This window comes from Musa acuminata, chromosome BXJ2-8, assembly GCF_036884655.1.
Source record: "Musa acuminata AAA Group cultivar baxijiao chromosome BXJ2-8, Cavendish_Baxijiao_AAA, whole genome shotgun sequence".
In the NCBI taxonomy this organism is placed as follows: domain Eukaryota; kingdom Viridiplantae; phylum Streptophyta; class Magnoliopsida; order Zingiberales; family Musaceae; genus Musa; species Musa acuminata.
Window position 1 is genome coordinate 52,627,741 of NC_088345.1, and position 27,942 is coordinate 52,655,682.

Here is a 27,942-nt window from a genome sequence, read left to right on the forward strand (position 1 = left end):
TACGAAGTCGAAACCCTTCTCGATCTTCTAAATCCCCCGTATGTTTTGACTCAGTTCGTCCACGCTCTCCGTCGTCTCGAGATGGCGACCAAAGTCCTAATGGTTAGCATTTCACCTTGAGAATATCCCGTTCCACATCGATCTCCGATCTCCATGCCTAACCTCGCCCTGCTTTGTCGCAGGTAGCGGAGAAGCCCAGCATCTCTCTCTCCATCGCCACAGCTCTTTCTGGTGGCCGGGTGAGTCATTGCTTTCGTTTGGATTCTAAATTTGTGATCTAATCTCGTTTAGGTCTGAATATTTGCCTGTGAATTTGATTCTGGTAGTTTACGTATAATCATTCAATGATTTGCTCTGATTCTGCTGCGGATTCGCTGCGGGTTGATGTTGCTACGGATTCACTAGAAATTTGTGTTTCATGCTGCAGATGTCTACAAGAAGGGGTAGTACTGATGTTCATGAGTTTGACGGACAGTTTCGTGGCTATCATGTACGCTACAAAGTGACATCTGTTATTGGACACGTCTTTAGGTTACCGTCCCTTTTCCTCAAATTTTATCAATACTTCTGCGACATCATCCTTATCGTCTTATTATTATTGTTCTTTTGTATTCTTTTCATGCTAGCATTTCTAGTCTCAATAATTTCACATGGCATTGCAACTTGATGCGTATTCGGTGGCTATATGTATTATTTGTTTTTTGCTCTTTATCTGTATATTGTCTGACACTCTTAACATTTATGTTCTCTTGTTACATGTTATGATAGTTGGTGAATTTTCCATGTGATTGATGTTGGTTAGTCAGTTGGAGTGAATCATTTACTTGTCTACTAGTATTCCTTTTCTATTTGGGTTGACTTATGAAGCATCTAGCTTGACCTTCACAATTAACTCCCGAGGTACCTATGGTTGTAATTGCAGAAGGTTTTTGTCCTTTATCCTTTGAGCAAGAATCTGTATTTCTTATCGTTAATGTATGCCTTTGAACTTACCCCTTGAGTTGTCCTATTGTGAGCTTATGCATATTGATGATGGCATGGTTCATCTTTGTTGGGTTTGGTGAAGGACATAAATTTTTTATAAATACTTTTCCTGTAAAACACTAAAGCAAAGTTTTCTCTTTTCCTATAACTTAAAAATTGTAGAAGTGAAGGTTTAAGGGAGGGGTGGGAAGAAGAGTGGGGGGTGGAGGGTGGGGACTACAAGTTGGGTAAAAACACTGATAATCGGAGGAAGATAGTAGAATGTGAGAAAATGGATGTTATTGGTAGTGACCAATAGTTGTTTAAGATAAGGAGATTAGATAATCAAAGGGTTGGTGAAAAATTATATCCAGAAAGTGTGGATTGTTCTTGGTGTTGGAGGTGATAAGTAAAAATTATGTGTAGGAAGCATGACTATTAGTGACGGTCAGGTGTGGGGAAATAGTAGAGATAATTAAGAGGAAGATTTAGTTAAGGAGATAAAAATTGATGTCAAAAGGAGGTAGTGGAAAGAGTAAAAGAGGAGACATAAGGGAAGGTGGAAAAGACAAAGGGGATTTCTGATGATAAATAATAGTAGTCAAAAGGATGGAAGAATAAATGAGAATATGTTGATGTAGTTTTTTCTTATAATTGTATATTTGAAAGGGGTATACTGGTCATTTCAAAATAAGATAATTGGATTAATATGGTGGAAAAGCAATTGTTGCTAGATGGTATAAAATGGGTAGTCTAGTGTGGCATCTGAAAAGGGCTATTGTTGGCAACATTACTTTGGCAAGCATAGAGACTATATCTGTGACTCAAACCTTGACATTAAGTTTATAGAGGAGCAGTCTTACTATGGTGCCAAGACTTACCTTTTGGTAATGTCTGCTTTAGTAAAGGTATATGCCATTTTGTTTATTTACAGATTATATTCACATAAATATCGTAGTATAAAGAAATTACTATCTGCTAGGTGCCTTTTGAAGTTTAACTAAAAATCATCAAAGATTATATTAATTTATGTGCTCTGTGCATGATTTGCAGCTTAGACTTTCCATCTTCATATCAGAACTGGGAGGTGACTGATCCAATGGATCTTTTTCATGCTCCAGTTTTGAAGTCAGAATCCAACCCAAAGGTATTGTTTCTTTGTACCCCACTAAAGTTTAATTATATGAATTTTTTTGATATTCTTTTTCGTCATCATATTTTTATTCTTTTAGTTCTGAATATATGCATTCAATTCTAATGGTAGATGTTACTTTTCATTGTCTTCCTGTATGCTTGCAGTCAGTAATAGAAGATTGAACTTTTAGTTTCTAGGATGTAGACACCTAAGCTTTTTTGATGAATAAAATTTCAGTTAACAAAAGACAGCTTTGAACAGTTATTTCTATTTAGAATTCAAGCACTTTTTTCTTGCTTATTTGGTTATTTCTGCAAATTGATTGTTGAAAAATTAAGTCAAAGGCTTTTAGAAAAGTCTTACAATCACTAATGTCCACTGAAGAAGGAAGAGCATGTTATTTTTGTGTTTAACATATGGAAAAAGAAACAAACACATTATGCCAATTCAGTCTTTTTAGCTTTTCCAGTGTCTTAAGGCTTAATAACTGCTGAATATGCAGTTTGATATTGGATAGAGAAATCATTCTGCTGTTGACATCATATTGCCATTGTCAATACTTTCCACAGTATTGTATGCATCTGGGTCTAGTTGCACAATCATGCTTATGACATCCCAGATTTTGCTTGTCTAATCCTATAAGTATGTTTCCTTTGGTAGTTCATGTTTGTCATTGATGTATTAACATAAACATACGTCATGTGTATGCAAAATTGGTGATTGGACTCCTTTTTTAGGCACATATTCGTAGGCATCTGTACCATGAAGCTCAAGGTTGTACCTACTTGGTACTATGGTTGGATTGTGACCGTGAAGGTGAAAATATATGCTATGAAGGTAAACTTTTCATTCTATGTTTGAAAAAGACTGGTCCTCTTTTAGTTTTATGAAAATTTTGTGTTGTATATATGTGGCTTTTAGTGCTCTGGCAGCTGAAAGAGTATGCTAATTTATTCAAAGATCGAACTTTTGCTGGAACAATACCGACGACTGCTGGCATTGCAGGATTTCTGCTAGCTAGCACTATTAATAAACTTCAAAAGGATTCTTTCAACAAGGTTTCATATACCAGTTATTCTGATGCAGATTGACTGGTATTTATAGGCCCAACAAAGGACCAGTACCGGACCATTTGGTTTTATACCTGTCAGTAATATTGCTTATTGCTTCCTTTGGATGGTGCTGGGATGTACGGGTCAGTATAGCATTCGGTACATCGGTACAATATTGGTCTCATAGATCACCAAGACCATCATTGGTCCTAAACTTAAAAGTTAAAACCTTGATTTTCAAAATCATAATTTAAAATAGTTTAACTTTAAAAAACAGATTATGCTAAATTTGGTTTTGTTGCCTTTGATGCGGTGATTAAGCATTTTGTATTAAAATAACATGAAAGTTCTTTTTTTTTAAGGTAAATATTAATGAAATGTATCATATTGACAGGCACATGCATGTGTGTGTTTGAGAAAATAATTTTATATACTTGGCAATCCATCTTTACATTTTAACAACCTTGATTTATGATGAGATTATTTTTTCTTTTTGCTGTATTTGAGGATCAGATTGTGATTCAATTTGCAGTATGCTTAATTGATTATCCTTAGGATCACAATAAAATGTCTCTTTAAGGTTCATTGTATCGTAGCATTCTGCCTGGTATAAGCGGTATATACCGATCCGATAAGAGATCAATATGAGTGGTATATGCCGGTCTGTCAATATGTCCCACCATACCATGCGTCGGTACGTTGGTATATATCGTACCGATAGTTGGTCGGTACATCGGTACAGACTGATAAGGTGAACAAATTCTCTTGTCTTGTAGTGAAGTTGTCATGAAATCAAGAGTTTCTTGTTGCCATAGTTAAATAACCTTTCCAACCTTAGCACATTTTCAAAATTATACAAATGGATTCATATAAGAGTATTTTGCAAACCATAATCTCAAATAGGGTTTGCCAAATCAGGTACCGAAGTCAACTCAAAGATTCATCGGGTTGGTACGTACTGGTGTATTGACATATAGTACATCGGTAAGTATCGGTGTTATGGAGAGGAAGAAAGAGGGAAGAAGAGGAAGTGGTGGAGGAGGAGGAGGAAGAGGAGAAAGACTTACCTGAGATGTGGTGGTGTGCAGTGAGGTTGTGATCAGACTCCTATCCGGTAGGTGTCTACATGAGAAGTAGCAAGATCTTCAATTTCGAATAATATCGCTTGTACCGGTCCGCCAACAGACCGGCACACGGACTGCCCGTTGCCAGGCAATATTATATATATATATATATATATATATATATATATATATATATATATATATATATATATAATGATGCGACGTCACACATTTTTTTTTACTTTTATAAATAAATAAATATATATATATATATGTATATATATATATATGTGTGTGTGTGTATACCGAGCGGTATACTGCTCGGTATATAGTACTGTACTTTATCGAGCGAATCTCGAAACTTTGGTACGGTATGATATTTCAATATACAACAGGATGTATATTTCAATATATCGCAAGTAATACAATATATTTCAATATACGGTATTATCAGACTTCTTAGATGTGCCAAGTAATCAATATACAACATGAATAAATTCTACAACTATGAACTATTACAATAAGATGTAAGAAATAATCATACATCATGGATAATAACATTAGGAGTGAAACAGAACAAAGTGATTTGTAGACAACAGAAAACAACATGATGAGTAGATTAACATCTAATGCTAATACAGATGTTGGTTCGTAATCGGTACTAGTCGTTTTATTTATTGTCACCTGGTCACACCGTTATTGAATTTGGCTACACAAATAGGACCCCCCTGATTTATTTTTCTGATTTTTTTTTCGGATGCAAGGAATCATTTGACATCCATCTTACATAGATAGTGGTACACTGACCAACACAACAGAAACACTTCCCTTTTACAAATGTAGGAACCATCTATAACTGTGCTGTACATGAAAGTAAATTTCTGTAGGTTCTCACCTTCTTTATTGGACATGCTGTGTCTGCATGAATATATAACAGCAGTTAGTTTACAAGCCCTTTACAGTAAATTTATATTGCCTGTAGTTTGTATTGGACTAAGACTCTTAAGGTTGGAATCTGAGTCGGTCTAAACTCTGTTGGTTAAGATCTTCAAAACTTTGCTCATTCCTATAGTCAATGTTTCATCTCCTAGTTAAAGTCCTAGGGGACAGCAATTTCTGGAGAAAGCTGGTTGGTCACTGGACCAGAGTTTTAGTAAGGTGTCAACATGCAGATTGTCATGTAAAGGAGATAAAAACTGAATAAATGTTTAACACCTATGGATCAATATAATCCTAGCCCTAAACTGTTCCTGATCTGCACCAGTATGTTCTGTAAAGAGATGTATCTCAGTCCAAGTCATTTTTCAGACACTCAAATCTCATTTGTTAGGTACTGTCCGAAGGCCACTTATAATAAGAAGTGCTTTATGGTATTATCTTATTATGTCATGATTATGCGCATTTTTTTTTGGAATAAGACAGTCACATGTTGATCGTTGATCATTATATATCTGAATTAAATTTTAGTCACATGTTAATGCGCTCGAAGTCAAGTCATATTTTATGGTGCCTCTTGCGGATGCCCTCAATTCTATTCAATAAGTGAAGTAAGGAAGCAAAGCAGGTTTTGCAAGAACAAGCAAAATTCATGGTCCAAGCATTAAGATGTACGGCCTTTCAGACATCTCATTTCATTTAGACAGGTCCTTGGGTAGGTTGATCATTGATGGTGATTACAGGCGCCTGGAGGAGAGGCTTTCAAGAGTAGTGGTCCAAGTTAGTCAGCTATTACTCAGGGAATATGAATACATATAAGTGCTCTAGACTCACTTCCATCTTTAAAGTTCCAACTTTTAAAATGGTCCTCTTTGGTCTCTATGGTGTGCATTCTCATTTCTCATTTGCCTGCCCATTATAGAACTACTTTTATTGGTAGATGTATTTTATGTTGAATAAGAATTTATTTTTGACGTTCTATTTGCAAATTGGAACTGCGATTGGTATTCTTGGCACTTGAACAATGAGCCTGCAAATATTTTATCTTTGCCAAATTGCTGAATCTTTCAAGAACAATTTATCTTTCTGTTTTCTTCATGAACTTATGCCTATTATTGAATACATTTGTTCTGAAGTGCCTTTTCTATTGGATATATGGTGTTTTTTTGTGATAGTTTGTGCTATTAGCATCTCAAAAGTGGCTTGACTTCTTTTATTGGATGGTCAGTAAAGATAAAACGTAACTTGAATTTACATTTCAGTTATTGAGTGTACCGGAATACATGAAACTGGTCCTGGAAGGATAATTTACCGTGCTCGATTTTCATCTGTTACTGAGAAGGATATATTTAATGCTATGGAAAACCTTGTTGGACCAAATAAAGATGAAGCATTAGCTGTAGACGCACGCCAAGAAATAGATTTGAAGGTAGGAGTGGCATTTACTCGATTCCAGACTCGCTATTTTCAAGGAAAATATGGAAACCTTGATTCAAGAGTCATTTCGTGAGTTCTTGTCTCCTCTCACTTTTTGACATGTATCTTCATTTTATAATTCATGTAAAAATTATCTGAAATATTAAGCTTGCTGTTAAGTATATGATTATATGTCCATTTCTTTCAAAGTCAGTTCACTATGTTTCATATATTCTTTCTAGATCTGTTTGGGCCACTTTGGGCTTGTCCAGTTTGGTAAGTGGCTTTACGGGCAATGATGTTGGCAATGACATGTATCCCTAGGAGACAACGGCACAAATGAAAAGTAGGAGGTTGCGGCAATATGGATGAGTAAGAAGAGGGAGCAAAGGAGGAAGAGAGAGGGAGAGGTATTTACAGAAAGAAAGAAAGGGAGAAGGATAAAGAGAAAAAAAAAAGCTATTGACAGCTATCAGTATTTAGTAAAAAAGGATATTAATCAGACGACTGGCTTGTTGCTTGGTATGGCTCAGTATTAGTCTGCTTATCGCCACTACAGGGAATTTACCAGAAGATGAGTTCGATTTGGTCTGAACCAAACTTATTTGCCTGGTCCACATACAGGTTTGTTATTAGACTGGTAAATACTGGTATGTACAGATTGGTACCATGGAGATTTGTATCTATGGTTGTAAGCCGGGGTTTAAGTTCTGGTTCATGTTGGCCCATGTTGAACCCATTAAAGTTCCAGAAGAAGCTACATTGTCTCTTTGATAAATTGATATTCTGTTGAACCAGCCCTCATGAATCTCATTTCATTTCTTTTGGCTCTTGGCTGTGAGCTAGAGAGTAAGCAGGAGAGGATATACTGTTCTTTGCCACTGTTTGGTACTGGATCTGTGGATCATATAGGTTAGTGCTGGTTAATATTCAGCTTTTTTTCCCGGTGTTACCAAACAGTAAAGGTTGGTATACTGGTATGGTTTGATTGGTTACCAGAACCACTATGAGATGCTACATGATCAAGTTAGATCCTTGCATAAAATAACATTAGAAGTTAGAAGTTAGAACTACCAGTTCTGTTACCCTAGTTCATATCATGATCACCTTGCTCTCTTTCCTTGGATACTTAAAGCATTATCCACCATGAACATCTTGACTTTTTAGCAGCACAAATCTGTAAAGAAGTGTCTGCAAATTGAAGTATTAACCAGTCTGAAGAATTGGAGACACTTCCACACCTCTCGTAAGGCCAGCTTCCATCAATAATTAGGAATCCTGGTTAGTGAATCAACTGTTAAAACAAAGTGAATAGGCAACAAGAGATCTTCTTGAGAGAACCTCTGTTTCGAACGGTACCACCTTCCTATTATACCATGACGAAGAATTTTAAATCTGGTAGAAGTTATGCAAACTGTCATCCAGATAATCCATTTTGCTCCAACGCCCCTAGCTTCAGGAAGAGAGAGGATGGAGTTTCATTTTGAGATTGCACAGTAAAGTCATTCCAGAGTCAGCTGCTAGTTTTTAGGCTTTATGTGATTTAAGAACTTTTGATTTTTCCATGTGATTGTTAAAGTGAGAGTTAACTCAAAATATTTTCTTTCCTCCTGATTATTGCCTCGCAGTTCTTCTATAGGGACTTATAGTCCTACAATTTGAGGAAAGATTAAAGGATTTCCTAATTTACCTTCCAAATTAATTTTTTGATAATTTGGTTTATTGTTTGTCCAATTAAAGCACAAATGGTAATGGACATACTTTACGGAGAGCCCCTTGCTCCTGCCTTGAGAAATTGACTTCTCCTCTCTTCCCCCCCCACCCCTCTCTCTCTCTCTCTCTCTCTCTCTCAATCCATATTTCATGGATTTGTTTCATATCTTTACCACTCTGGTTTGTGCATCATCTTCCTCTATGATCATATACTAGAAAGAGGTTCTTATATGAGCTGCTCCTTTGTAAGCTTCTAAGGGCAAAAAACTTGCTATTGTATTATTTTTTATTGCAATATATATTTCTTGCAGAAGTCGTAGCAGCATAATTTTGAATTTCTGATTGGTTCCCTCTCTCTCTCTCTCTCTCTCTCTCTCTCTCTCTCTCTCTCTCTCTCTTGGTGTAACAAAGTGCAGTATAATATTATTTTTTTATGGTTGGAAAACATAATCTTTTTGCACATCGATATCTTGACAATCTTGTTATCTGTTCTTTCTCTTTGTTTCAGCTATGGTCCTTGTCAAACCCCTACTCTTGGTTTTTGTGTGCAACGGTACATGCAAATTACCACATTTAAACCAGAAAAGTTCTGGTACTTAAGTCCTTACGTAATTAAAGATGGTTATGAGCTGCAGCTGGATTGGGATCGCAACAAAGTATTCGATTTTAATGTGAGATTCTCTGATTTTGGTGCATCTTTGTAGGATGCTTTGCCTCCTAACTTGAACATTTTGTTTCATCCTTTCTATTGCAGGTTGCTGTTATGTTCCAGAAGTTGGTAGCTAATGATGGTACCCTGAAAGTAACAGATATATCAACAAAAGAAGAGTCCAAATCTCGCCCTTGTGGCCTTAATACAGTTAATATGTTGAAGGTAATGATTATCAACCTTATTTCGTTTTAACCAAGATAATTAAATTTCCCAATAATTTACGTTTCACTTCTTTAGGATTGGAGCTCCATTATTGCTCTATTCTTAATTTAGCCTTTTGTGGATGGCGTGTGAAACATTTTACAGTCTTGGTTAGTTCTTGAGTCCTTGCACATTCAAGTTCTCTTTGCCCAAGTTTTGTGTATACTTGATCGGCCAACTTTAATGTGCCTCACAGAAATTTGATTTTTTTCTCTAGCTAATTTAACAAGCTTAGCAAGCACAAATTTAGTTGGTTGAACTATCCTATTAGTGCTTATATGTTTTTTGTTTTCGTGACTCTTGCCTCTATTGTCAATGGCAAAGGCTCTTGAAGCTTTAGTGTATGATGATTTCAGCTTTTATCAAACTTACAAACAAATTCATGTAAATGTATCTATTTATACATGAGCAGGCGATGCTACTTGCAATTACTGCCAAGTGCCACCTACCTGAATCTTTTTCTTCTATTGAGCTTTGTCGAGGGAAATATCACCTAGCCTTATGGTGTCATTGGTAGAGATCTATGTTTATGAAAGATCCAATAAAGTTTGTTTTGGTGGTCAGCTATTTAATGCAAACCTTTGGGCTTTGGATCAGCTGTGAAAAAAGATTTGACAAAATTCATGGACTATATGATGTGTTAGCACATGTAGTTGATTTCATTTAATTCTAGGTTATCATATATTAATCTTTTAGATGGTTACAAATTAGAAGGTTAAGTGACAATCTGATTCATTCTGAACTTAACAAATCCTGACTACTCAAAGTAGTGGGCTAGACCACACAAGATTGACCAACTTATAATTCCTTTAATATTGAAGTAACAAGGAATATTATATTTGATTTTAAGTTGAACAAATTGCTAATTACATAACTTCGGTTCTAATCCTGTCAGGTGAATAACCAGCTCATTAGCTAGCCTCTATCCTAAACCTTATGTTATTGGATTCACTGACATTCAACCTTTAAAAAGGTTGAGGTATCTAAGTCTCAACTATCAGAGCACAATAAACAACAAATGGGCACATGTTTTGTATTGTCTGTACATAAATCAAATAAATTATAACGATAATCATGTAATAGAATTAGTTTGTATTATTTTTGTTACAGACAACCACTTGGGGTAGGCAGTAGATAAATTTCAAGACACCCTGGTTGTTCTTGCTAGGACATGCTATCTATAAATATATATGGTCATATATATTTGTACTGGATTCAAATATGTATATTTATACATGAAACGACATAAATTATATTGCCCAAATTAAGACGATAGTGTTGTATATCATATTTCTATTATCTCTTCTTGGTCAAGTTGATTTTACAATAGTCTTCATTCTTCAAAATGTTTTTGGTATTGTTGGTGAACAAATGCACCGTGGCTGGTGAGTCAGCACGGCCAGGTCCACGGGTCGATGTCGGGAGTCTACGATCGGTCGAACGGGTTATCGAGGTTGATCACACCCGCGGGTCGGGATGTCGCGTCCGTCTGAGGAGGGCGCCTCTCGGTTTGGATGCCGGTATCGTCTTCGGGAGGGCGTCTCTTGGTCGGGGTGGTCGCGCTTTCGGGGATGACCGCGCTCCTACACAGAAGGCCCTCGTCGGGAGGTTAGAGCGCGGGCATGAATCCGATCGTACCCCTAGTAGCTGAACTCAGCCCCGCATTAACCAACCACTCCTCGGTCATCCCCTTGATGGCCCGAGAAGAGGACATGATCCCCCTCAGTTGCTCCACGCGCTCGGCCTCTTCGTGCGAAAGAAAAGGAGGAACGTTGTTGATCGCTCGGGAGGTCCACCCAACACAAAACTCTCACCCCCGACTACAACTCACAAAGAAGTATCGGGCCTTCCACCCCTAGTTGTTGGAAGGAGCCCCACTAATTCTAAACCCCCTTTGGGCAGTTAGATAATGCCCGCCCCGCCCCTTGCACAGGCGGAAACAGGCCAAAAAGAGGGTTTGGGTTGGTTCGATCCCCGCCCCCCGACATTCTCCTAAGAAAACCACCAGATAGCGCCAGGAGTTTGGCGCTATCTGGGATGGGGAAATCCCCCACCAGCGGAGGCATTCGCGGACAACTGGGTGTAGCGAAAAACGCAGTCCCGCCTCCAAGGCATCCATGGTCAGCCCGAATCCATTGGGAAACATATCATAAGGGCGCTGACCCGGACGCGGAGCATGGAGCTCGTAATCCTCCGGGATGCTGTAACAATCTCGGATCGGACCTAACAGGCTCTCGGGCACTACCAAATCTACGTCGTGCCACGACCTAATCACCTGCAGGGCCGTAAAACCCTTCGAATCTGCCGGGGACGAGTCAGCCGACGAGGAACTAATTACTTCCACCCTACAACTACTAGAGCCCGAACTGCTAATCTTGGAAACCGATCGACTAGAAGAGGGGGGAGAAGAAGACGAAGACATCCCGACCTCGAAACAATGAGCAGCGAGCCAAGTCGTAAGCAGAGAAAACCGTAGCGGAGCAGTGCCACCCCCTTCCATAGCCAGGGGTTTATAAAGAAGAAGCTCGCCGCCCCCAAGCTGACGTTTGGGCTCCCCGAGGAGAAAAATGAGAGAGAACCAAGCACTAACTTAATTGTCGAGGGGCCAAAGTCGGGAACCACCCGACGAGGGCCTTCTGTGCAAGAGCGTGGTCATCCCCGGAAGCGCAACCACCCGACCGAGAGACGCCCTCCCGAAGATGATACCGGCATCCAAACTGAGAGGCGCCCTCCTCGGACGGACGCGACATCTCGACCCACGGATGTGATCAACCTCGACGACTCGTTCGACCGATCGTAGACTCCTGACATCGACCCGTGGACCTGGCCGTGCTGACTCACCAGCCACGGTGCATTTGTTCACCAACATGTGTCAATGCTACTATTAATTGTTATAATAGTCTAAGAGTATTTAAACGATAATTTTCACATAAAAACTTTGGAACTTCCTTAAATCACAACAAATATATAGCTTAAACAAAGATTCATGAAATGACTTAGTGCTGAGTTTGTTGCTAGGGCTTCAACAAAGATGGTAGCCCAGACTTTAGTATGTGTTCGTTGTTCTAGGTCTCCCAGGCTGCCAGGCTATTTGTCAACTATGGTATTAAGTAATAGTTCTATGAGATAGATAATCAACCATGGAGTCTGTAGGCATACATCAAATGACATCAAGAATGATTTGATGATGCAAAACTGAACATGCGTGTATAGAGGACTAGCAAATCAGATTAATATTGTTGAAGGATCTAAGATACTATTAAACTCACTAGTGAGGATAGCAACATGACACCAGAGTTAACTTTTGTCTCGAGATAAGAAGATTTCTTGTGAAAACCATGACTCAAAATAGTTATTCACTGTCCTTATTTCTGTATCCATGAAAGAAATAATAAAACATGCATATCTAGTATCTACTGTTGCTACATGGAAGTCACTATTGACCATGTTTATCTAACATACACTAGATTTAAATTGATGCCACTTCTTGTTATGATACGATCTGTGTGCAACAGCCTAGTCAAATCTGTACCTTCTCTTTTTGGACTTTCAATCCACCACTGTCATATATTTTTGTGCATATCTCTTCCATATATTTATCATATATGCATTCAGGATTCGTTGGATTCAATCAGTGTGCTACCTCCACATTCTTAATTTGAATTTTCAAATCATTTTAATTAGTTCATACAGAACTTACAAATTGAATACAGTAATTTCGCTAGTGTTGCAAGTTGTTTTTATAGTTTAAGAGGTTTCTTTGTAGTTGAGCAACTAATTTTTATTGAGTTTCAACTAATCTAGTCTGTGATAAATTCTTATTGACAAGTTGGTTATTGACAATACTTAGAATATATCTTATCCTTTTGCTTTATAGGTTGCATCAAGTGCACTAGGGTTTGGGCCTCAGATGGCCATGCAACTAGCAGAGCGATTATATACTCAAGGGTTTATCAGGTCTTATCTGCAAAGTGCAAACTTTCTGTTATATATATATATATATAAAATAATACTCATTGTTTTTCGCCTGAGCTTGAAGTGTTCTTTACAAATAGGGTATCTTTTAGGTTTAGCTAATCCATATGGTTTTCTATACTGTGAAACTGGAGTTGGCAAAGCTTTGCGTAATGAATTTTTTGGAAATTGTTTTTTTTTCTCACCCATTATGGTCCTTCAGGTAATCATGCTTGCCCCCTCAAACCATAAATCAGATTGATCCATTAGGCTGAAAGGGCAGAAACAAACACAGAAAATGGCAGAGAGGAGACAGGAAGGAAGATAACAATATACAAATTGTTCGTGTGTGTTTGTGGGACAAAGTATAGTATCAACCAGTTTTTTATATTTTGGAACACTTTGCAAATAATAGGTACTAAAAACAAGAAATTAGATTGCTATTAAAAGAACTGAAAGCTACACTTGAGGACACAGATCAGTAGATCATGTGCAGAATTATTAAAGGAACTGATGACTACAGAAAATCAAGAGACTTATTATTATTATTATTATTATTTTTTTTTTTGTGCATCTGTGACTGATAAGTCCTAATGGAAGGACACAAGAAGCTAAAACTGTCTTAAGCCTTAAGGAGACAAAAAGAGGAACCTAGCTTACTGCTTCAGATACATGTTTTGGTTTAAGGCAACTTATTTACTGTTTTTGATGCTTATTGAATTTTGAATTTGGTGAAAAAGCCAAAAGATAGAGAAAAGCATGCTCTTAGGTTTTTGCATTTCAATCTCGTAAATCGTAATCTCTATTCATATCTGCTGTTAATTCTTTGTTTGGATAGATTTATTTTACTTGTGTATTCAGCTTCAGTTTCATGTAAAGAAAAGCAGAATTTCATGTTACTAATTTTTTTGATTGGTTTCCATAGGTCAAGTACTAAAGACACATCTTTCTTATGCTTATTGTTGATACTATGGCTGGATTACAGGTTTCATTAACATGTCATATGTAGGAGGCTAGGAACAATGAATTTATGAAACTTCCAATCAGTTCTCGTATTTTCTTGTTAAAAGACATCCAATCATGTGACAATTTCAGAAATCAATCTTACAACTTGATTCGGAATTCTGATTTTTTGCTTATATCTCGTGTTTTCTTGATGTATTTGCTATCCTTTGATCTTTCTGTGTCATTGACATTTGATTGTTTGTGGTATTAGTGAATGTGCTTCAGCTCGATGTCTTGTTTATGATAAATGTATGTGATATGGTGCTTGATAGCACTTTTTTATTCCTTTGGAAGGAGCATTATATCTGTGGCCTACATGATGGACCTTATATTATAGGTCATTATAGTATATTCCCTTGTCTTACAATATTGGTGACTAAAACCTTATGCAGTTCTGTACTTCAATTAACATGAAATCATTATAAGAAGTTAAGAACAATCATGAAATCTTTAATTCCTTAGATTGGAAAGAAACAAAAGCTTAAGTAACCAAATAATTAAGCATGATTTCATTGACATGGATAATCAGATTAATGGTTTCCCTGGTGATGACTGCAAATAATGTGTCTACATAAAAATATTAAATAATTTGATTGAAACAGTTTGATGAGATCTATATGTTCATCTGCTATATAGAGGTCATGGATCCTGTTTCCGCTTCCATCTTTTCTTTTTTTTCTACAGTGGCACATTGGACTCCACCTAGGAATAGCAACTCATCATTGAAAATGAAAGGGCAATGGGTGTACAAGACATCCAGTGGGACCCAAAGACACGTTACCCAGCTAGCTGGATGGGTGTGTATACCCATGGATATTAATACCATGACTTTCAAGTGCTGCTGACATAGGCATGCTGAGGCATCAGTTTTTTTGTTTTTTTAGCTGGGTGGTGGGTGTCTCATTGAGTCATTTCTCATGCTAGTTGTGAAAACAATGCTTAACATCAATGAAAACTGGGTGCACCTTAGTGGGGAAAGAAATCAGTTGTAAAATCTGACACATATAAAGCCTATGTCATAAAATTTGTATCTAGAAGAAACACAATACATAAAACCACAATTTTTCTTGGGATTCAGTTTATTGAGTCTTTTGTTTACAATTAAGTTTATTATTTTAAAATTTTCTGTTGGTGCTGAATACTGGGTATTGATGGTTAAACTTCTGGACAAATTATCTCATACTACTGAATTAATAAAAACAAAATCAAAGATGCAAATTGCATGAGGTAAATGAATAAAATCCAGATTTTGTTTCCATTCAAATTTGTTTTTGCAGAAAGTCTGTTTTGCAGGATGTTTGGACTTGTCTTACTTGGTTTGTGAAGCAATTACTAAACTGCTTTGTGATATGGACTGTTGATTATTTGTGTCGTGACCTGACTTAAGAAAGCAAATCTGTGGTTAATGTTCTTGTGGATATTGATATTAGCATCTTTTCATTTGTCTTTATTCTTACACAGTTAACACTTCATTTTTCAGTTATCCACGCACAGAGAGCACTGCATACCCTTCATCATTTGACTTCAGAAGTGCACTTAGTGCACATTTAAGGAATCCTATATGGGGCAATGATGTTCAGATTCTACTAGCTGATGGCTTTTGTAAGCCACGAATGGGATCTGATGCAGGTGATCATCCTCCCATTACACCAATGCGATCTGCAACAGAGGATATGCTAGGAAGTGATGCATGGAGGCTTTACCAGTATATCTGCCAGCATTTTATTGGTTCTGTTAGTCCTGATTGCAAATACACAAGGTTATTAGCTTCTCTCTTATGCAGGATGGTCATGTTCTTGTTGGATGTGTCTAACATATATACTTTCTTCACTATTTATTTACTTCCAATTTGTAGTATTAGATCATGTTCTTATTATGCATGTAGTCATCCATATTGCATTCACTGTTCACAATCTTATGCTCTCTCGAGACGTATCATGAACGAACACTTTGATATATAAAAAAAATACTAATATCTTTCATGTTTATACATCTGATGTGAGTTAAAATCATGGTTCGCTTTATCTGTTCATATCAGTTTACCGACCAACCATCGGTACAATATGTACTAAACCATACCGATGTACCGACACATGGTCCGGTAGGGCATACCGACAAACCAGTATGTACCGTCAACACTGATCCTCTGTTGGATTGGTACATACCGCCCATATCGGGCGATATGCTGTGGTACGACAAACCTTGGTTAAAACTGATCCTTGATAGACATCTTCAGTTTCCTTTTCACAGTACTCTAAAGGCACACAAGAAAAAAAGAAATTATAGTAGCTTTCAATAGCTTCTTGAATGTTCACAATTTTGTGATTATTATCGTCTTTCTTAAACAAGTTGGCTATAGTATTTTTCCATCTTTGACCATTTGTCTGCAAAGTTCACAGATCGATAAAGTTTTCATTTAAATATAAACTGCATGCGGTCACAATCTGACTATGTACTTCCTTATGATTCTAGAAGTTTCACGTGACTCAGGTTTCAATCAGAGATGTGAAATGTTCTAGATGTTTCAAGTAATGGAACAGGATGGTTGATTGTTCCAGTATGATATGACATTTTACTCATTTGAAAAACATTTAAATTAATGAATGAGGATCTAAGTCATTGTAAAATAAGGAGAATAGAAAAAAAAAGTAAAGAAAAAGGTTACAATTCCATTACGACTGCCTGCACTGCTTCAAAATGAACTATGTCCTGCTGATTGTTGCTTGCAAGTGATTTAGCCATTCCTTTTATTTCTCCTTATTTGTGCATAATTTGGATGATGAGGAGAAATGGATGCTTTGGTTTTAAGCTTTAATGAACCTACTGGTCTTGTGACAAAGTCTTTTCATGTGATGCAAATAAAAACCTCAAGGATTTCGCTGTAGTTATTCATCTCTGTTCAAGGGTGAGAGTGCAGAAACATGCATAAAAAAATTATCAACTTATATATGTAGGTTATTTTAACATGTAAGAATTTATTGAGGGTAAATTATCAAAAAGATATAGTTGCTACAGATAAAAGTTCTCCCATCTTATTCTAGGGTACTTTTAACAGTTTCAGACTAGGAATGGTAGAATGAGGCTAATTTTCAAGGAAGGCAAAATTTTCTAGATGGAATGTAGTGTTGCTGTCGAGATGACTTGCGCCACACCATGCCTGTCCGCATAGCCAGCATGCCAAATTGAAAGAAACGAAAGAAAAAAAGATTTTATCAATGACATTTACCCAACAACAAAAGATTCTGATTATTTCACAAACCATTTTTTGGCCTTGTATGGCCTATTAGATGGCAAGGTGAAGCATTGCTAGCGGCAGTCTATGAGACACAGTGTGTAACTTGTAAAACCCTAAAGCCTTTTGAGCCTGATTGTTCAGAATTTAATTTGTTTCTTGGATAATACTGCTTCATTATAATGTGGAAAAGGCTGGGTCAACTCCATTGTATAGGCTGGTCCACCAACAGCCTAGATCCAATATTTGGGTCTCAGAAGTGGATCAGTTATAACAGCTTTTAGAAAAACTGATTTTCTTTCCTTGCTTCTAGGTAAATGTATAATCAATATGCCGTCAATTAATAACAGTAGCTCCATGAAGTCATTATTTCTATTCTACTTATGCTATCCTCTTATTCATGCTCCAATGCATATGATTGATTTGTTGTTTTGCTTTCTTGCACTATATGGTTTGTAACTGTCTGATAAATCAAGCTGATGCTTGTTTTCCCTTGTAATTATTCCAGGACTAAAATAGAATTTACATCTGGTGGGGAGTTGTTCTATTGTGTTGGGCAGCATGTTATTTCTAAAGGTTTTACATCTATCATGCCGTGGATGGGAGTTAGTGAGAAGAATCTACCACAGTTCAAAAATGGCGATAAGATTAATATTTTAAAAGTTGACCTTCATGAGGTATAAATTTTAATTTATAGTTCAGATCATTGACTTTCTCTTTATAGCTTTTTTTTATTAAGCGATATGGATGGATGTATAAAGATAGATTCATGGAAAAATTTCTCTATTGAATGTTTCTTAATCTGAATTACATTTAGTTGTAAATGGTAAAAGATGGGAGTTAGGTTCTTGCCTTATTATGCAGAAAGAGATTATTAGTCAATGACTTGATTAAATTTATTCTTTTAGGGAACCACATCACCTCCAGATTACCTTAGTGAGAGTGAACTTATATCTCTGATGGAAAAGAATGGGATAGGAACTGATGCTTCAATTCCTGTACATATTAATAATATTTGTGAGCGCAACTATGTTCAGGTTTGGTTATGCCTACTTTCTTCTCTTTTGTAATTCATGTTCTTATGATTGACAAGTATTTCAGATTAGTAGAGTAGTGTTGTACCATGCACTTGTTATGCTTCATTTTTCACTACCTTCACTTTCAAAATCGGTTTTCAATGTCTTGAAGGTCAATTCTGGAAGGAGGTTGGTCCCAACAGCTCTTGGAACCACCTTGATAAGAGGCTATCAATGCATTGATCCAGATCTTTGTTTGCCAGACATCCGCAGCTTTATTGAGCAGCAAATAACATTAATTGCTAAAGGAAAAGCTGACCATGTTCGTGTGGTGGAGCATGTTCTTCAACAGTTTATGGAGAAGTATTCTTACTTCGTAAAGAAGGTATCATGTTTGCTTATTGATATCTGATCATAGACGACTTATGCTCTTGTGATTGACTTAATTACTTGAAGATAAAACATCTTTAGTATATCCATAAGTAGTCAACTCTAAAAATAATGTGGTTGAATATAATTATATAAACTTGGTAATCACAGATTGACAAATCGGGCGGACAAGTATGTATCACGTGGTACATACCTGTCCTCTGGCAGATGAGAATGCAGATTGCCTGATTTTGGGTGGTCCACTTGCAAACCGAGCTTACTGAGCAGGAAGACCTGTGAAACTGGCTTACCGCCTGGTAATGGGCCTGGATGCCTTTTTTTATTTTATTTTTTCTAATAAAAACTCTAAAACTCTCTCTCTCTCTCTCTCTCTCTCTCTCTCTCTCTCTCTCTCTCTCTTTCTCTTTCTCTTTCTCTTTGGTAGGCGTTCACCGTCCCTGCTGCTTGTCGCCCACGTCCTTCCTCTGCCATGATCGCCTCTTCTTATCCACTGTCTCTTCTCTTCTTCTCCGCCATCACCACTGCGTCCTCTTCCTGCTGTCCACTGCCTCATCCTCTTCTCTACCACATCATCCTTCTCCTCTTGCTCTCATCCTCTTCTTCTCTCTTCTTCCTTGTACTGCAGTATGTTTCAGCGTACCATTTGTTGGTAATGCTGGAATACACTGGACACATATTGTCCAGCCATGGATCAAAATAAATACTTCATCAATCATATTGGAATTGAACAGATCTTTTATCTGGGGCTAGCTCTAAGCAAAAGGTACAAACTTGCATATTAAATTGTAAATTTCTTTTTTCACTTTTAAACAGTCCACAGTCTAGTTATTTGAAGTTGGGATAGCATATAGTGGTTGTTTGGATGAAGGATTTAAATCTCAATCTGGTACTGGTTTTGGTAACTGGTTGGACCAGTATAGTACTGGTATACAAACTAGGTCCAAATACTGGTCCGTATGTGCCGGTCTGTACCAACCATTATTACCTTGGTTTTGGTTATATTTTGCTTTATTTAAGTGCTAAGAGCTCTTTTATGTGGGGTTGTTGGTCATGTTTCAATAAAATTTATGTTGTCAATCCAAAATTTGTTCCATTAGGTGTAATCACTGAAGAGATATTTAGTCTATTAATATTGTAGTTCTTAAATTTGACTTATCTTGACCTGATTTGGTTGGTCAGAAGTGCAATCAGTCAGTCACAATCTGATTCTTGCTGATTTGCTGGCCATATTACTCAAGTGCTGCTAGGTTTGTTTGAAATGGATGGTATTAATTAGGAACTGATCATAATTGGTTGGAATTTGTCAATCCAAGCCAAGTTCCACCTCTGATCACTGAACAGTGGGTTTGGAATAGAGAGAAGAGGAAGTTTTGCTCCACAGGAAATCCAACTAGATCAGGTTGATCCTCTTGGCCTCGATGAATAATAGGAGATAAAGAAAAAGAACAGGTAAATGATGAAAGGAAAAAAACAAAAGAGAACTTGTTGGATGCCATCATTGCGCTCATAAGATCATTCCACTCATAAGAAAGGAAGATGGGCATTGGAGAGAGAAGTTAACAATGTTAACAAAATTATCAAAATTAATGTGGATTTTTTAATTTTTTTTGTCACGAAATGCACCTGAAACGAATCGATTTTGATTCATCTGTGTTTGCTTATAAGGTTCATTTATCCCTAGTGATAGCTTTGAGATGTAGATCTATAAAATGTTTCTTGGCTTTATCTTAGGTTCATTTTTCCACAGTGACATTTACAATATCTTTTCATGGTTTGTCGGCCATATTACAGTTATGGCTGATTTGTCAGCCATATTACTGGACTGCTGGCAGGTATGTAAAGAAATTCGAAGGTATTGGTTAAAAAATGATTGGAATTGGTTGAAATCTGTCAATCCAACCTGATTCTTGTAGGCAGTTTTAGCATGACAATAATGAAATCCTTGTACATCTGTTGGTTCTTAGACATCCAATTCAATGAGATACTGAAAAGTACATAGCTGGCTGCCAATTCTAGTATCTCTACATACTGCCTGCTGGATGGTTTGAGTGCTACATTATCCTTTATTACAGTCAGTTTTCACACTTTTCTTTTGTTAATTGTAATAAACATTTGCTTTTCCATTCTTCAGATTGAGGATATGGATGCTCTGTTTGAAGCACAGTTCTCACCTTTGGCAGACTCTGGGCGTCTACTAAGCAAATGTGGGAAATGCACTCGGTACATGAAATATATTTCTAGTCAACCGACAAGATTATACTGTATAACTTGTGAAGAGGTCTATCACCTTCCTCAGAATGGCACCATTAAAGTAAGTAATTCCAAGTGACTGAATTTTTTAGTTCTTATAGTGGCATACACTACAGAAGTTAATAGTGTTAATAGTTTGTGCAGAGACATACACTAACAAATGCTCCCATTTCCAGTTATACAAGGAACTTGCATGCCCTTTAGATGGTTTTGAGTTGTTGATCTTCTCCATGGCTGGTCCTGATGGAAAAACGATTCCACTGTGTCCCTATTGTTACAATAGCCCTCCATTTGAAGGGATTGACAAACTGTTTGGTACGCTTAAGCTTGGGAATTCTGGAAAACTAGGAAAGGGTGCTGGCATGCCATGTTTCCTCTGTCCTCATCCTACATGCCCACATTCATTGATAACTCAAGGAGTGTGTGCTTGCCCTGAATGTAGCGGAACACTTGTTCTTGACCCTGTTAGTGCACCTAAATGGAGGCTATGCTGCAACATGTGCAATTGCCTTGTCTCCCTTCCACAGGGTGCTCATCGAATCTCAACTACAGGCAAGAGGTGTCCTGAATGTGACTCGACTATCATAGAAGTAGATTTCAATAAGAAGACAACTGTCCTAAGCGATGGAGCTACATTGCATGAGGGCTGTATCTTGTGTGACGAGTTACTCCATTCGCTCGTGGAGGTGAAGCATGGCAGCTCATTTTTCAGGCGTGGAAGAGGAAGAGGCAGAAACCGTGGAAGAGGACGCCACAGGGGTAGGGGAAGGGGTGGCTCAAAGCATGAAGATCCAAAGATGAGTTTTCGAGATTTCTAATCAAAATTTGTAGCATATATAAAGTTTGGCCTCTAGCTTAGGTAATTTGATTTTTCTCTTTTCATTCATACATGCCTTTTTTATTTATGGAACTGGAGACTGCAGCATGGACATCACTGTTGTATGGCTGGAGAAAATAGCCTTCTGAAACCAAAAAGAGCCGTGATAGTTGTAATTCTAGTTACATTGGTAATGAGATACACATTGTTATAATGGCAAGAAATAGCCCATATCGTGTTTCTTAGTACGTTTGTCATATAAGCTTGTCAGTAACATCAATGTCAGGACATTTTCTGGTTTAATCTTTTTTGATACAGATCCAGGACGTGGAATATCTCTCCGACTGAAGTAAAGGTTTTCACCAGCTTCTTTAGGCTGAGAAAAATTGAAATGTTCCTTTTGGAAACTTCACGGGGTGATCAACATTGAACCAGGTAACAAAGTTCTTGATCCTGATCCCTGCACGCTAGATGAAAATTTTAGTCACTGCTTTTACTGTTACTTTTTTTTTAGCAGAACAGTATAAATCAGTTTTATCATCCTGCAAGTTAATGAAACTGGTCATCTTATTCTTATAATCTTGAAGGATAGTTGATGACTAACAAAAGATGTTTTTACCCTGATGACTAACAAAAGACCTACAAATGGATTAGTTCTCAATGATGAACTATAAACTCTAAAATGATGTAAGCAATTGTTGTCATGATCTGTAGCGAGTTCCTAGTACATCCCAGTCATCAAGAAAGCTTGCTGATCACCGTAGAGAGAGAGAGATAGAGAGAGAGAGAGAGTCCCAAGTGCTCCTACTGTTGTGAGCAGCACCGGTAAGTGTTCTGCTGACCGACCTTGACATCCAGCACTGTCCCGCTGAGGGAGGAGTTGAACCCCCGTTCGCCATCGGCACCGCCGAGCGACTTCCTGCTCACCCGCCGATAAATCCTCTCCAGAACCATGTGGAAGGCCTTCTCCACATTGGTCGCGTCCAGCGCCGACGTCTCCAGGAACAGCAGGCCTTCCCTCTCCGCCAGCTTCTTCCCGGCCTCCGTCGGCACCGCCCTCAGCCCCTCGAGGTCGCACTTATTGCCGACGAGCATGATGACCACGTTGGGGTCGGCCCGGTGGCGGAGCTCGTCAAGCCACCGGGGGATGTGGTCGAAGCTAGGGTGCTTGGTCACGTCGTAGACGATGAGCGCGCCCAGGGCGCCGCGGTAGTAGGCGCCGGTGACGGCCCGGTACCGCTCCTGCCCGGCCGTGTCCCAGATCTGGGTCTTGACGAGTTTATCGTCGATGCGGACCGTCTTGGTCTGGAACTCGACTCCGACGGTGGCCCGGATGTCGGCGCTGAACTCGTTCTTCGAGAATCGCGACAGCAGCTGCGACTTGCCGACCGCAGAGTCGCCGATCACTACCATCTTGAACACATAATCCATCCCCCTTCTCTCCTTGTGACTCTCGCGGACCGAATCCGGTTCATACGGTGCGTATTCAATCACCACCGGTCTCTCTTTTGTGCTCACGGGGACTATTAAATGCGCAGAGACTGGTAACCGAAGAAAAGGAATATGGACTGCAGTAGATCTGCCTGCTGTCAACAGTCGTCTGTGATGAGTTCAACTCGCTTTCTTGTTGGAAAGATGAGTGAGATGTTTGGATTCATCTTCTCTGTGCCACCACTGGAACGGAATAGACTGCGTGCAGCATAGATCACTTGTTGGTCCATTCAAGCTTGGTTGGGTATAAGCGATTCATTGGTATGACATGATTCTTGAACATGTCCTCGATGAAAATATATTTTTAATTTATAATTAAAAAAAGAAGATTTAAATGAATATGAAGTTATGAAATCAACAATGGATGAGAACCGTCTCATCATTATCATATAACAACTGTAATTATGCACACACATTTTAGGCTTATTTAGTAGAAGACCGGAGTGTTTGAGATCATGGCTTGATAGATAGCTTCAAACCAGAAATGAGCAATACAGATATCTTCTTCCACCAAGCAGATCAGCTTTACGTCAGTCTTACAGTTTAGCATTGCCACGAGCTCTGGGGAACGGAATTGCATCCTCGGCATCGGTAATTCCAGTGGCCATCACGACCATCTTCTCGAGCTCGAGGCTGAAACCTGAACGCTGAACGGAGCCATACCTGCAGAGATCCATGTACCAGTCGTACTGTTCATGCGGGAGACCAACTTCCCCGATCCTGCAAAGAGTTCGACCACCGGTCTCAGTCAGTACACAAGATAAGAGTTGTTGTTCTTGTTCTTCCTTCATCCCTGTTTTGGTTTACCTCTTGCTGATCACGTCCAATCTTTCCTCCTTTTGGCTTCCTCTAACCAGAACTCCGACCTACAGAAAAATTCTATCAGCGCCCATACCGAAGAAAAATTGGGATTTAACTCGTCAAACACTTGCTTTGGGTGCGATGATTTCGAAAGCAGAAACTGTTATGAGATTAGCATTCCCTCGCACGTAGAATGGTTTGATCTCTTTGGGGAACTCATACACGATCACTGGATTCTCGAAGAAGTCATCCGCCAGATAACTGTTTGACAGAATGCGTCGTCAAGAAACGAAACAGAGCTGCAGACAAACACAGCTGACAAGCATACCTCTCGTGTTCTTCCGAGAGATTGGTTCCCCAGACAGCTTCTGTTAGGAAAGATCTGTCCTTTACCTGTCAGTAGGATTACACTGCTGTGATTTACAACCATCGATCGTGAGAGACTCTTAAAAGGTTCTTGCGACTCACCTGATTCAGGATGTGCAGTGCCTTGGAATAGGTGATTCGATCAAAAGGTCTTGAGGTTATCGACTGCAGCCGCTTGATGCAGTCGCTATCTATATGTTTTGATGCAAACTTGAGATCGTTGCCTGCAGTCGCCAACAGGGAATAGCAGAGGGACTGCAGCAGGTCCTCTGCGCAGTTCATGACGTCCTGAAAGCATCATGAAAGGAAATCTAATTTATCTTAGCGTATCCACAAGGTCAAATGTGCAGATTTGTGTCAGCGTATAATTAACCTCCAGTTCTACAAAAGCCAGTTCGACTTCCACCATCCACATCTCCGCCAGCTTCTTCGTGGACCGGGACTCATCTGCTTGAAACACAGGTCCAATGGTGTAGACTCCAGAGAGTCCACACGCGTAGCTTTCAAGGTGAAGCCCAGCTGAGGTCGAGAGGTACACCGCACGCCCGAAGAAATCCTCGGAGAGCTTCACTTCTCCAACGTACACCGTGGCTGTCTTCTGCCTCTGTTCCAGTACTCGAACCAGCTCCTTGGACTTCTCCAGGTCTTCTTCTGCCGCAACCAGAGCTTCCTTGTTGTTGCCACCTCTACGTAGCTTATCTATTCTGCTGCTCTTCTCCTGGACTGCTGCCTTGAACACTTCGAGGTCGACATGTCCTTGATCTGCTGCGTTGAGGAGGGTTGTAACCTGGAACCTCTGGCTTTGGGTTCCCGTGGCAATAGATGTGATGATGGGCATGTGGACGTGTATGATCCCGAGGTCGTCGAAGAACGCATGACAAGCACAAGTTAGGTTGCTCCGAATGCGAGCCACAGTTCCAATCTACATGCATATGATACATTAAGTTTCATTGGAATGGTATGGTCGACATGCAAATCGTACTGATGATATCTGAAGAACTACCGTAATGAAACGAGGACGAAGGTGGGGATGGTCTCTGAGGAACAGCAATGAGGGTTGCGGCTTCGCTAGTGGATAAGTCTTTAGATCGACGGCCCCAACGTACAGCACCTTCTCCACTATGAGCTCGACTACACGCCTTCTTCCTGTCCAACTCCTCCGCAGCACGCCTTCGACCAAGATGGAGTTCCCGACGGCGACAACTTGGCCGGGAATGGACATGGAAGAGTCCATCACAAGCTTCAACAGGGCAACAAAGTCAATCGCAGAGAGCCATTTGGCCGAGGGCAGACAAGAAGATTCAGACCTGAAGATTACTACTGCAGGACCCGTCGTTGATTAGCAAGTATATGATGATGTGCTTGTCCTTCGCCGCAAGGGCCTGGGCGCCGCGGCCGCCGCCGACCGGAATGCTCGATTTCGGCCTCAGGAAGGGGACGTATTGCACGTGGACTTCGCCGAAAAGGACGTCGTCCGCTTCGGCCGGCGGCGTTGGGATGGGTGCACCGTCGACTTCGGCTCTCTCCTTGCGAGAGTTGACCCATCCTCCGACCACGACTCGCTGCCCCGCTATTGCCAGCCCTTTGTCCTCGCGGTCCAGTATCGATTTCAGCACCACCCGCTTGGAGTACTTGAACCGCTGGATCGGCGGCGGCACCCGCAGCAGCTGGTTTCTGCCAGCGGCGGCGCGTTGTGCAGACGCCATGATTACGAGGGCAATGGTAATTAATGGAATGATGGGAGAGGAGGTGAGGAGGGCAGCTGGCGGAGATGGCGTATATATAGGCATACAAGAGAGAGGAGTGATGGGGGAAGTCTGGAGGGGAAGGGAAGGGGCCGTACGTGCACGGATGCTTTGGGTGCACGGTGAGACAATGCGTTGCTTTGGTCGGTTTGGCTCCAACCAGAAGGCATTCTTCTTCTTCCAAATGCGGAGAGGAATCGTGGATGGATGATTCTCTCTCGAGCACAAGGCATTCTTCTTCTTCCAAGTTCCGTGGATGCTACCGTATCATATCCTCGTATATCTCATCTAATATCCTTTTTAAGTGATTTAAACCTAATATATTCTCATACATCTTCTTTGTTCGACACCCTCCACACTATCGATCGAAAACGATAAGTCAGTATGAACTCGATCAAACATTTCATCATCAAAACAAGTTCAAAGCTTCATATTGCTACCTCTCTTTCGGGTTTATTGTTCTTGTTGCAATGATCGAGACCAGAAGGACACGGAGAACAGAGTATATATTACAGTCTCAAAAGGATAAGCTCCGATATGTCATCATCAAAACTGATCGATCGTAGGAAAATAAGTTTTCTGATCCGAACTCGCAGAGGCACAGAAAAGATGTCATTAACAGAGTTTGCGGATGTTGATGCGATCTAATTGGCAAACTGTTATCGATTGAAATATTGCGGAAGATAAAATTGCCAGCGGCAGCTTTTAGATCACAAACACACAGCCTCTAAAACTGTACGTGATTCTTGGATTCACAGAGTGCAGAGGAAGATATCATACGAGAGGGACCGGAAAGTGGCAAATGAAGGGCAAAGCCAAGTGTTGTGACCGCACCAACTCCCTACCCGAGACCATCTCCGCCACCGCCTTCTTGAGCGGCGCAAACAGCTCCGCCACCACCCGCCACCGGAACTGCGACCACCGCACCAGTCGCCGAAGCAGCAGCCCCCGACGCCTGCTGCCCAGCCTCACCGTGCCGCCCCGCCGCCGCCGGGTCCTCCGCATCCTCCTTCCACCACCGAAACCCATCGGCTGCTGCCGCTTCTCCCGCCCCGCGCACCACCGGACGACCGTCATGCTCCCGAGCTCGCAAGCCACCTTCGCCATAGTGCGATGAGACAACGCCGATGCGGATCGCTCTTATAACAAGCGAAGAAGGCTCGCCCCGAATGCTAACAATGGTTGGTGATGATTGTGACATGATAGGATGAGTAATTAACTGCTGCTGCTGCAGCAGCAGCGATGATGATAAGCTTCGGTCCACGAGTATCATAAGGAGAGTGCGAGATCAATCATTAGGAGCAGCTGCCTCACATGAAACTATTCCTGCAAATGGGCACAAACAAAGCAGAAAAGTGTAGAGGAATCAGAATGAAAGCAATAGGAAATCCAGACTTGTAGCCTACTCCTACTGTGGTCAGCACATGAGGCCGCCGAGGTCTTTTGGATACATCTCCATGGCTGGCCACGCATGCCACTCTTCTTCCTCCTCCCTTTGTCCACTTCCTCAAGCTTCAATCAGACTCCTCTACACTATTCTATCACTCATTTATGATTCGTTTGTTCTAATATATGATACAAAACGATCCACCTGCCAAAGGTTTTGGCTGAGAACTCGAGATATTATGTAATTAATTTTATTTTAAATGATTTATCTGGTTCTCATACTTATGATGATGTGAT

The 27,942-nt window shown here is 39.7% G+C and overlaps 3 protein-coding genes across 8 annotated transcripts; 1 reads left to right on the forward strand and 2 right to left on the reverse strand.

Annotated features, from left to right (window-relative positions):
* Positions 1-22,101, forward strand: LOC135581379 (DNA topoisomerase 3-beta-like). Of its 4 annotated transcripts, none has more exons than XM_065123003.1 (15): positions 1-102; positions 183-239; positions 428-490; positions 2,017-2,110; positions 2,836-2,935; positions 6,413-6,656; positions 8,788-8,950; positions 9,034-9,153; positions 13,070-13,149; positions 15,632-15,910; positions 17,892-18,060; positions 18,292-18,420; positions 18,572-18,784; positions 20,921-21,100; positions 21,216-22,101. In XM_065123003.1, the coding sequence occupies exons 3-15, from the start codon at positions 453-455 to the stop codon at positions 21,855-21,857; spliced, it is 2,451 nt and encodes an 816-aa protein (XP_064979075.1). In that variant the 5' UTR covers positions 1-102; positions 183-239; positions 428-452; the 3' UTR covers positions 21,858-22,101. The 4 variants fall into 4 exon arrangements, with proteins under 4 accessions (XP_064979075.1, XP_064979073.1, XP_064979072.1 ...); XM_065123000.1 differs by having other exon boundaries at positions 13-102; positions 428-531; XM_065123001.1 differs by lacking the exon at positions 18,292-18,420 and having other exon boundaries at positions 9-102; positions 428-531.
* A 209-nt stretch (positions 22,102-22,310) lies between these two features.
* LOC135620227 (ras-related protein RABA4d-like) lies at positions 22,311-23,558 on the reverse strand. The gene has a single exon (XM_065123006.1). It carries the CDS (start codon positions 23,285-23,287, stop codon positions 22,661-22,663), a length of 627 nt encoding a protein of 208 aa, XP_064979078.1. The 5' UTR covers positions 23,288-23,558; the 3' UTR covers positions 22,311-22,660.
* A 73-nt stretch (positions 23,559-23,631) lies between these two features.
* On the reverse strand, positions 23,632-27,775 carry LOC103995735 (asparagine--tRNA ligase, cytoplasmic 1). 3 transcript variants are annotated; one of them, XM_065123004.1, is made up of 9 exons: positions 27,672-27,775; positions 25,822-27,585; positions 25,518-25,754; positions 24,888-25,436; positions 24,617-24,802; positions 24,477-24,541; positions 24,280-24,409; positions 24,155-24,213; positions 23,632-24,067 (listed from the first exon to the last, which is right to left on the reverse strand). In XM_065123004.1, the coding sequence occupies exons 2-9, from the start codon at positions 26,302-26,304 to the stop codon at positions 23,884-23,886; spliced, it is 1,893 nt and encodes a 630-aa protein (XP_064979076.1). In that variant the 5' UTR covers positions 26,305-27,585; positions 27,672-27,775; the 3' UTR covers positions 23,632-23,883. The 3 variants fall into 3 exon arrangements, with proteins under 3 accessions (XP_064979076.1, XP_064979077.1, XP_009414689.2); XM_065123005.1 differs by having other exon boundaries at positions 27,684-27,770; XM_009416414.3 differs by having other exon boundaries at positions 25,822-27,768.
* Positions 27,776-27,942: the final 167 nt, after the last annotated feature.